General features: G+C 38.4%; 1 protein-coding gene and 1 pseudogene across 1 annotated transcript; one reads left to right on the top strand and one right to left on the bottom strand.

Moving 5' to 3' along the window:
- Positions 1-419: 419 nt before the first annotated feature.
- Positions 420-1064, bottom strand: LOC149119412 (vomeronasal type-1 receptor 90-like). The gene has a single exon (XM_089325105.1). The coding sequence runs from the start codon at positions 1062-1064 to the stop codon at positions 420-422; it is 645 nt and encodes a 214-aa protein (XP_089181231.1).
- Positions 1065-5273: 4209 nt separating this feature from the next.
- On the top strand, positions 5274-5771 carry LOC149119411 (translationally-controlled tumor protein-like; annotated as a pseudogene).
- The last annotated feature ends 5932 nt before the right edge of the window (positions 5772-11703 follow it).

The raw sequence follows: 11703 nt of genomic DNA, 5'->3' as shown, positions 1-11703 counted from the left end.
ATCTGCAAAGACATGAGAAAAATCTCCATAGTTTATATATGTGAAAGCAGAAATAACTATTAACAGATCATTGAGAAACTGTCAGTAAAACTAGAATTGGATGCTTAGTCAATATGCTTTCAACAAACAGTAATATGCAGATTACCTTCTGAAGTAAGATCTAAGGATTAGGTAGCAAAAGCAGCTTCATAGATGCCAAGTCTAAAGGAAAAAAATCCTACATTAAGTTTGGAAAGTTTAAGAAGTAATTTCAATACATGGAGACCATTGAACTAAGGGAGGCATTGCCAAAGTAAAAAAAAAAAAAAAGTTACAAGTAAAAAGACAAGTAAAATTCTACACATTTAAATTAAAATTAAAATTCACTAATTTTTTGAATATTTAACAGAGTTAGAATTCAGCTTTTCAGATTTGTTTCATCAACTTGTTAAAATTGTCGTATCAATCACATTTTTCAGAGTACCAATTATTCTTTTATCAGAACTAAAAAATATCAAAGGACTGGCCATGGCATACACATTTCCCACATGTCTCTGGACATCCAGGACAACTGGATCATATTTCCACAATACAGTTGAGAAAGATGACATTGTGATATCCACACAGTACATGATCACAAAGAAACTCACCAGGAGCAGGACAGTATGAGTGGCCCTTTTTGCTGGGGAGGTTCTTGGGGTAACACTTATGCTGTGAAGGTACTCACACCTCCTCTGATGATTAGATAAGAAAATCACCATGTATGCACTGGAGAGTAGCATGATTCCTACAAAGATGTTCTGGGACAATGCAAGTGTGAAAAATATTTCCATGATGATAGAATTCATTGAGGAAAGTGAGCAATACTTACTGACATTGAGTTTGGTCATGTTGGAATGAGCTACAGTGTAGATGATCATGTTACTATTGAAAGAAAGGTTGAGGGACCAAAAACAGAAGAAAGCCTGAGTAATATAATTTGTGAGTCCATGTTTAAATCTTGACATGTAGAAGGTGCTGGGGCTGATGGTGATGACTTGGATGATGCTCAAGAGGGACGTAGTACTGATGGAGAGAGCCCTCATCACCCTGACCATATAGAGCAAAACCTTACATTTTAAGTCATTTAGAAAATTCAGTGACTCGAACATATCTGCAACCACATGACATGCATGAATTAATGAGAGGCACATAGCAGAGTTGGTAAAGTCGTTGTTGAATTTGCTCCTTAACCCAATCAGCCAATCTGTGTCTGTTAACTGGACAGTTCAGGCCATTAACATTCAATGTGACTAATGATAAGTGGTAACTTTGCCCTGCCATTTGCCAAAGATAAGTTCTAATATATGCTTTGAATTCCCTGGGATCTTTTGCTGTGAGGTTTCCTTCCTTTACCTTCTTTCATATTGATGACCGTGTTTCTGTGTTTCTGTGTGCAACACATCTTTAAGCATCTTTTGCAGGGCTGGATGAGTGGCAACAAATTCTTTCAATTTCTGTTTGCTATGAAAAGTCTTTATTTCACCTTCATTCACAAATGATAGCTTTGCAGGATATAATATTCTGGGCTGGCAGTTGTTCTCTCTTAGTACCTGGGCTATATCTCGCCATTCCCTCCTAGCTTGTAGGGTTTCTGATGAGAAGTCAGCTGTGAGTCTGATTGGAGATCCTCTGAGAGTAATCTGATGTTTCTCTCTTGCACATTTTAGGATCTTTTCTTTATGTTTCACTGTGGAGAGTTTAATTACAACGTGTCATGGTGAGGATCTCTTTTGTTCGTGTTTATTAGGGGTTCTGTGAGCTTCCTGTACTAGGATTTCTCTGTCCTTCTCCAAACCTGGGAAATTTTCTGCTAATATCTCACTAAAAAGGCCTTCTAATCCTTTCTCCCTCTCCATGCCTTCAGGAACTCCTAGAACCCGAATGTTGGGTTTTTTAATAGTATCCTGAAGATTCCTGACAATATGTTTTAGATTTCTAATTTCCTCTTCTTTTCTTTGGTCTGACTGTATCCTTTCCTGTTCTCTATCTTCTAAGTCCGATATTCTCTCTTCTGCTTCACCCATTCTGTTTGTAAGGCTCTCTAATGTGTTTGTCATTTGATCTATTGAATTCTTCACTTCGTTATGATTTCTCATCACTATCACAGTTTCCTGTTGTACTAGTTGTTTCATTTCATTTTGATTCCTCCTTAATATTTCATTTTCATGAGAGAGATGTTCTATCTTGTCCATTAAGGATTTTTGTAGTTCAAGAATTTGTTTTTGAGAACTTCTTAATGTTCTTATCAATTTTTTGAGATCTGCTTCTTGCATTTCTTCTATCTCATCATCTTCATAATCTTGAACTGGGGTGTCTTTTTCATTTGGGGGTGTCATAGTGATTTCTTTGTTTTTATTACCTCGGTTTTTGCATTTGTTATTTGGCATATTGGAGATATTTGGTTTCTTCACTGTGGTGTTTTTTTCTTGTTATACTGTGACTCCAGATTAAGTGGACTGTCTGTTTTTGATGGAGCCTTAGAGGCTTGAGATGGGTGTGGCCTGAGAGCTCTGTTTGGTGTGCCAAAGGTGACACTCCCAGGTTAGGTGTGGTAGATCTTCCTCTCTCTCTCTTTTTTTGATCCAAAAGGGAAGTAATTCTGCACAGCTGAACGAAGTTGGAGGTAGTTAGCAGGCAAATGATATACCCACAGGAGCCAGAGATTGGAAACTCTTTCCCGAGGACCACACAGGGAATCTGTTCTGCCCTCAGAGTGGGCTCAAATTCTCCTTCAGTCTCCCACTGGGTTGCCAAAGTTACGGAATTGTAGCGTCTCTGAAGAGTACTCACGTGAATTCTGTGAGTTCTCTCCCCCACTGTCTCTTTTTTCACAGTCTCAGTTCAGTAGCGCCACAAATTTACTAGGTCCTAATCTCCTGTTAATTCACCCCACCCAGAGTCAGGTTTTTCTGCTAGGCTCAGGGCCGGTGCAAACCTGAGGTCGCTCTGCTTATGATGTATGTCCAAGATGGCGCCTGCTCTTTGTCTTGCTCACCCTTGAGAGGTGAGCGGAGAGAGAGAAACCCGTGTCCATATCAGTCACTTTCTCTCTCTCTCTCTCTCTCTCTCTCTCTCTCTCTCTCTCTTCTAGTTAGCCTGGTGAACTTTTCCCCCCTCTAGAGGGTCGTTCCCTCTAGTCTCCTCTCTCCGCTTGCCTGCTGGTGTCTCAGGCTATTGAGGTTTGGCTCACCTCGCGTTCCAGCGCTGGTGTGTTGAGTCTGCCGCTGGTGTCCCGAACTGTGGGCTCCCACGCTCTCCACGCAGGTCCACTGTAAATCACTCATTCCGGAAGAGTTTCTTCTGCTGTTTCTTCCCCTACTCTTCCTTGAACCTGCAGTATCTCCACTTTTATTAAACTGTCTCTCCCCAGACTATCAGTATGCTCCCTTCCTATTCCGCCATCTTGCCTCCTCTAATTTGCTTCAAAGGCTTAATCAACTAGAGCAAAAGCACTATGTATCATAAATGAATAATTGTTCCATAAACGTGTATCTGGCTGGTGCCGTGGCTCACTAGGCTAATCCTCCACCTTGCAGCACCGGCACACCGGATTCTAGTGCCTGTCAGGGTGCTGGATTCTGTCCCGGTTGCCCCTCTTCCAGCCCAGCTCTCTGCTATGGCCCAGGAGTGCAGTGGAGGATGGCCCAAGTGCTTGGGCCCTGCACCCTATGGGAGACCAGGAGAAGTACCTGGCTCCTGCCTTCAGATCAGTGCAGTGCATTAGCCGCAGTGCACCGGCTGTGGCAGCCACTGGAGGGTGAAGCAATGGCAAAAGGAAGACCTTTCTCTCTGTCTCTCTCTCTTACTGTCCACTCTGCCTGTCAAAAACAAAAACAAATAAACAAACAAAAAATGTGTATCTGTACCCATGGAACCAGAAAAAGTACCATGACCATATTGACTAGAAGATGAACTATCTCCACATTTCAAGGATCATAATCAATTCAATTATATATTTAAGCAGTGTATGATATTGGTCCCAGTACTTCTTCTATTCATTTATGAGATTGAGCCATTTCACACCAGATATATGTGTGTAGAGTATTTAAAAATATTTATTTTGGTATATATACATATATATATATACATACATATATATATATGTATATATACATATATATACATATATATGTATATATGTATATATGTATATATATATGTATATATGTATATATATATATGTATGTATATATATATGTATGTATATACATATATGTATGTATATATATGTATGTATATATATGTATGTATATATATATGTATATGTATACATATATATATGTATATATATGTATATATGTATATATATATGTATATATATATACATATATATATATGTAATTATAGTGTCCTCATACGTTATGAGATGTTTGGTGAAAGAGATAACATAATTACATGAAAGCAAGTAGATAAGGATTTCAATATTTTCTTCTCCTGCCACAGTGATATTTGGCTGATTATCCCTGCCTCATTTCTCTCATTTGGTAAATGCCCACCATGTACTGAAACAGACTTGCTCTATCAGATACTCAATTGTTATTTGTGTCTAACGAGGCTTTTGTTAACATACAGTCTGGGTGAGAAAAAAAAACATGGCTCCTGTGGATGAGCAATAATAGATGAAATATAATCATTTAGATGATTTCTTTTGAAAATGCATATTAATTCCCTGTATCTAACAACTGATAGCTGTCTGCAACATATATGTGTACTCAAAAATATCATATTATTTGTTTGTATTTTAAAGCTAATTTTGTATCCTATTTTTATGTGAAAATCTGGCAGTTGCATCATGGAAGGATCACTGAAGGTGCAATAATATGTTGTCGACATGTAAGAAAGGGAATAGAAGAGTTTGAAGATGGTCACTTACAGTTTGGTTAGGGTGTAGTCAAGGAGAATTGAGTCCTTTGTTAAACAAAGTAAATACTTAAACATATTAACATACAGCTCCGTTCTCACTGGAAGAACTGGAAATCAGAGATTACTGGGGCTGAGAGTGGAGCCTCTGAGCATTCTCAGAGACAGAAAGTGTGGGCAATGTTCACCTTCTTTATCCTGCCTTTCATCTTATATGTCAAAATATTCACTTCATCTTGGATCATGGTGAGGAAAACACCACAATTAGATGAACCTAGACTTTTTAACCTTCTCCCCATTAACCCTGAGAGCTGCTCTGGCTGCAACACACTCACCCAGAGCTCCACCTCCTGGAAAGCTACCACCACTGTCCTCTTCTTCCAGGTGGCATCATGCTTACCTATGGGGACCTCATCAGTGACGATGAGATGTTCTATAACATTTGCAAGATGTGCCTGAAGGTGGAGGGGAAGATGGCCAGTGGGCAGAGGGTAACATTGATGATTCTTGCCTTTGCACAAATGCCTCTTCTGAAGGTCCCTAGGGCAAAGATACTGAAAGCACAGTAATCACTGGTGTTGATGTTGCCATGAACCATCACCTGCAGGAAATCAGATTCACAAAAGATTCCTTCAAGAAGCATATTAAAGATTACCTGGAATCAATGAAAGGCAAACTTGAAGAACAGAGACCAGAAAGAGTAAAACCTTGTATGATAGAGGATGCACAACAAATCAAACATATCCTTGCTAATTTCAAAAACTATCAGTTCTATTTGGGTAAAAACATGAATCCACTTGGCATGGTTGCTCTGCTGGTACTACCGTGAGGATGAGATGACCCCATTTATGATTTTCTTTAAGAATGCTTTAGAAATGGAAAAATGTTAACAAAATTGACAACTGCTTTGGATCTATCACTGCTTATCAGAACTGGCTGCTGCTTGTATCCACACAACACCAGGATTTACAGGAAATGGGACTGATATTATCTCGAGACCTTCATTTATTTTGGCTGTGATTTATTTAGAATGAAGGCATTGTTTTTAAGGGAAAAATTGTCTTTCAGGTTGTCTAAAAATTATATGCATTTGAACTAAAAAATATAGATAAATAGACTAGGAACCAAAAGACTAATGATGAAATCTCTGGGCTTAGATTAGGCACGTACATAAAACTGAAGCAGTATGACAAAAAGATGCTGTCTATATAAAATTGAGGGCTACTTGGTACACAAAGTATGTTTTAAAAATATTTACTCAAAAGGCAAAAACATAGACACACACACACACACACACACACAGAGGTAGTGAGAGAGCCAGGCATCTCCCGTTCACTGGTCACTCCCAGAGATGCCCAAGAAAACTGGCCACAAATAGGAGAGAGGAACTCAATTTCAGTCTCTCATTTGTGTGCCAGGAACCCAGGTACTGGAGCCACTATCTGCTGCTACCTAGTTGCACCAGAAGCAAGAGGCAGAGGGGTCAGAAGCATATATACAGGACATGAACCAACACACTGATAAGGGATGCAGATGTCCAAGCATCAGCTTAACTCACTGTACCACAATGGTTTCCTCAAGAAACATAATTTTGATAAAGCCTCTTTTCTTATCTTTATGATAATATGAATTATTAAAGTATTGTTATATTATGAGTGGTAACTTTAGGGACATTTGACAAATGAATGTACAATGATGTTATAGTCCCTGTAGATTTAAGAATATAAGTATATATGATAGAATTTACTATTTTATTATGTTAACAATGCTGTCTTCACTACAAGTTTTACCATATTTATTATCAATTTGACCTATGACATTGACAATATTAAAATAATTGAGAATTTTTGATGCACCAATCATGGGGAGTAGGTTAATTGCATTCATTGATAAAATGAGTCAGTTTGCATATTCAATTAGGAAAAAAATCCTCTCCACCATGATTAGTTTCACAAAAATAGTTTTTTAAAAATGGACAAATTCTAGAAGAATAAACAGGACAAGCACCCAATAGCATTGAATGAATGCAATGTGTCATCTACTTAGAAACTTAATTTAATGTAGATATAGCACAGAGTTGATGAGGAATATGTAATCCCAAACATTGAATTCCTAGTCTCACTGAGAAAAATTGTAACAAAAGTGTCACCACAGAATTGGGAGACAAAAAATATAGCAGAACAAGGTAACAATTGGGGACACCCAAAAATAGTCCATGAAATTGCACTTTTTTAAAACCACCAGGATCAAGTAGACACCAGGAAAGGATAAAACTGTGTTTTACAGAGGTAATAACATGTCACCCCCAGTACATCACACTGATATGGAATTCATAGCCATAGCAAACTGCCATGTCAAATTTATAAAACAATGAAAAATGCTCTAAGTTCCCTGATCAGGCCCATGTTGGACCCAGGGTACTGGAATATCACCCTCCCTAGGGCATGAATGCAGTTTTAAAATGAAGACTTAAAGACCTAACACTCTGCAATATTTGATCACATCAATAAATGTTTTCTGGTGGTCAGATTTGTTGAAGGGCAGATGCCTATGTGGCCACAAGTGTACATCCCTGCAATTTTGGTTCACTTTATTCACAATATCATGGTTGCCTCCTCTCTTTCTTCCATGTTAAATACTCAAAACTACAGAGAACAGTATTCTTACTCAAGTTAGATAATATGAATAGGAAAGTGGTAATAATTTAGCAATTAAATTGAAATTGAGGAAGGGCTTTTTATACATAAATTTTTTAAAAACAAATGCAGCCTAAATATTTTGAAGGACATCAGAAATGTTGATGGTAGGGATTATTTTTTATCATAAACACTATTCCCTTCATGTGTTAGGAATTATTTTTTCTGATCTCTTTAAAAATTGTAATTTTTAATGAGTGTTAAAATGTTTATTTAAAAAACTAAATACTAAAAGTAAATTTAGGGCCAGCACCGCGGCTCACTAGGCTAATCCTCTGCCTAGTGGCGCCGGCACACCGGGTTCTAGTCCCGGTCGGGGCGCCGGATTCTGTCCCGGTTGCCCCTCTTCCAGGCCAGCTCTCTGCTGTGGCCAGGGATTGCAGTGGAGGATGGCCCAGGTGCTTGGGCCCTGCACCCCATGGGAGATCAGGAAAAGCACCTGGCTCCTGGCTCCTGCCATCGGATCAGCGCGGTGCTGATCACTGTAATGAATTTTTTTCATGGCCACCTGTTGAATTCATTATTGTTTAATATTAAAAATATTATTGCATGGTTTATGGGGCCATGAGGTGAAACCATCCTAAAATATTCTGAAATATCTTAAAATAGTTCAAAACTTAAGAGAACAAAATAAATATCACCAAAACATACTGAAAATCTAGTATAGTTCCAATTCAAGTACACCAAAAATCACAAATATACTTTTCCAAACCTATTAATTTATGGCCTTAAATAATTCACAATGTTGCTAATTTCAGGCCTAAAAACATCTGTTCTATTAATGGTGGAGTAACATGTAAGGTTGATAACATGAGCAGACTTATCCTAATGTTCCACTGCAAAGATGCCTGCTTTCCTATAGAACTCACCTGCTCCGGGAGCTCATTCTGTACATGAAACAGAAAGATACTCATCCAGCTAAGTCTCTGATGTTAATCCATTATGAGATGAATCCCCAAGATGTGGTTATAGGGCAGAGATGGCATCAGCTCATCTCCCTCCAGGCCCATAATGTCATTTCTCTTGTGGAAGCAGGACACCTTGGGCTTGGAATTATTAGAAGTAGGAAAAAACTCAGGGAAAAGTGAACTTTCCAGGTATCTGGAGACAGCAGAGAGCAGCTGGGTTCCATTCCTCTCACCTACAGACTCATTTCTCCAAGGCAGGCCTGCCTGGACAGGTTTTTATCTCAGTCCTTGTCCACAGATAAAAATAAAACATGTACAAGCCACATCTGATTTCTTAAGCTATCCCATTGCACCAGGAGACTCCTGGTGGCATCCCCACTTGTTCTCCTGTGATGTCAAGGTCTAGTCAAGCAGTACTGCATCTGTAAATCAGGAAAATTGCCCCCTCCTCCAATCCTACACAAGAGAAGTGATTGTTTTCCCCAGCGGACATGGCCCTGAGTCAGGGAACCTGAATTAGTTGCAGAATGCAAGCTGAAGTAAGTCAAGTAGGGGGGCTGGCATGGCAAGTTAAAGCCCTGGTCTACAGTGTCATCATCCCATGTGGGTGCCAGTTTGAATCCTGGCTGCTCCACATCTGATCCAGCTCTCTGCTATGGCCTGGGGGAAGCAGTAGCAGATAGCCCAAGTCTTTATTTATTTATTTTTTTTTGACAGGCAGAGTGGACAGTGAGAAAGAGAGACAGAGAGAAAGGTCTTCCTTTGCCGTTCGTTCACCCTCCAATGGCCGCTGTGGCCGTTGTGCTGTGGCCGGCGCACCATACTGATCTGAAAGCAGGAGCCAGGTGCTTCTTCTGGTCTCCCATGGGGTGCAGAGCCCAAGCACCTGGGCCATCTTCCACTGCACTCCCTGGCCACAGTAGAGAGCTGGCCTGGAAGAGGGGCAACTGGGACAGAATCTGGCACCCCGACCAAGACTAGAACCTGGTGTGCTGGTGCCACAGGTGGAGGATTAGCATATTGAGCCGTGGCACCGGCCAGATAGCCCAAGTCTTTAGAGACTTGCACCCACACTGGAAACCCAGAAGAAACTCCTGGCTTCTGGATTTGAATCAGTGCAGCTCTGGCCATTACCACTACCTGGTGACTGAACCAGCAGATTTAGACCTTTCTTTCTGTCTCTCTCTGCCTCTATGTAACTCTGCCTTTCAGATAAAAAAATAAATCTTTAAAAAACTTAATTAGAAGCTTCAGTATTTCTGAAATAAGTAAACATTGATACTTAGTAAATTTAATGTTATTTCATGAAATATTGATATTTATGTATATAAAACATTGATATAACAGGTATAGTCATTTTATAACTATGAATATAGCATGGTAACTTTTTCAATTTTAATATCCTACATTAACTATTTCAGATCATGTGAGGTACCATGTTTTCACAATGCAAATATTATCTCGGTTATCCTTTTGCATATGTCTTTGCTCAAAAATTCATTCATTAATGTTGGATAAGTATCTAAAAGATTAAGTTTCCAAGAATTTTGTCTTTATTGTTGTTTTACACTGTAGTTGAATACTCAGAGTTACATCTTTGTTAGTTTTTTTAAAAAAAAAAACTAATAACTGCACATAAGAAACTTTGATCTAATATACAGTCCAGTCCAGTAAAAAATTGTATCTCCTTCTTCTTAGTATGGACTGAGATTAAATTGTATCAATTTAAGTACTATAATATTTAGTCCTGCTGGCACCGCGGCTCACTAAGCTAATCCTCCGCCTTGCGGTGCTGGCACACCGGGTTCTAGTCCCAGTCGGGGCGCCGGATTCTGTCCCAGTTGCCCCTTTTCTAGGCCAGCTCTCTGCTGTGGTCAGGGAGTGCAGTGGAGGATGGCCCAAGTGGTTGGGCCCTGCTCCCCATGGGAGACCAGGAGAAGCACCTGGCTCCTGCCATCGGATCAGTGCAGTGCGCTGGCTGCAGCATGCTGGCCTCACGGCCATTGGAGGGTAAACCAACAGCAAAAAGGAATACCTTTCTTTCTGTCTCTCTCTCACTGTCCACTCTGCCTGTCAAAAAAAAAAAATTTAGTCTTAAAATACTTAGAATTTTTGTCTAATTATAGAAGAATTAGTTATATTTCTTGTAAAAATTTTTGTGTCACTGAATGATGGCATAAATTTTGATCATATATAATCAAATGAATCATAACAAAATCTCTGTATGTGTACTTATTTATAATGTGATTTTTTTGTGGCATACCTTTTGGAATTTGTATGACTATAAATGGTTTTCATTATATAGGAGGATCACTTGTCTTTTAATGATTTATTTACTTAAAAGGCTCAGTGATGGAGAGAGAAGCAAAGACATATATTATACATGCTAAAATGCCTCCAACAGCCAGGTTGTGCCAGGCTGAAGCCTGGAGCCAGAGATTCCATTCAGGTTTCTCAAGAAACAATAATATATGTGTTTTTTACATAACAATAATGTATGCATTTTTTCTTATGTACTATTAAATTATTAACATAAATCATATGGAAATTAAATGTATTTTTAAAATTGTAAATTGAAACATAAAAACTGTATATATTTATGTAGTACCATGAGGATTATACACTGGATAATATTCAGATGGGATAAGCATTATCACAGTCCTCAAACATTTATCATTTTCTATTTTACTACATTATTAGGATTTATTGACGTACAGTAATTGAACATATTTATGAGATATAACATAATATTTTGATACATGTATAAAATTTAATGATTAAATTAGGATGATTAGCATCCATTGCTTCATATTCAAGATTTCTTTGTAGTGTGAACATTCAAAAGTCTTCTAGCTATTTAGTTAATTAATGTTAACTATTGTTATTGTTAACTATTGTTACACTATTGTGTAATAGAAAACCAGAAGAATTATTTTACAATAAGGAAAAATACTTTAGAATTCAATAAAAACAAAACTTTATGAGGTTCTATTTACATATTTTTAATTTTTATTTTTTAAAGATTTATTTATATATTTATTTATTTATTTATTTATTGGACAGAGTTACACAGAAAGGGAAGGAGATGCAGAGAGAGGGAGAGACACACACACAGAGAGAGAGAGAGGTCTTCCATACGCTGATTCACTCCCCAGTTGGCCACATTGGCTGGAGCTGCTCCAATCCAAAGTCAGGAGCTAGGAATTTCCTCTTGGTTT

The sequence above is a fragment of the Oryctolagus cuniculus genome, chromosome Y (genome assembly GCF_051225735.1).
Source record: "Oryctolagus cuniculus isolate XC-2025 breed Fujian yellow rabbit chromosome Y, ASM5122573v1, whole genome shotgun sequence".
In the NCBI taxonomy this organism is placed as follows: domain Eukaryota; kingdom Metazoa; phylum Chordata; class Mammalia; order Lagomorpha; family Leporidae; genus Oryctolagus; species Oryctolagus cuniculus.
The sequence above is the reverse complement of the archived record's forward strand: the minus strand, read 5'-3'. Positions and strand labels throughout refer to the sequence as shown.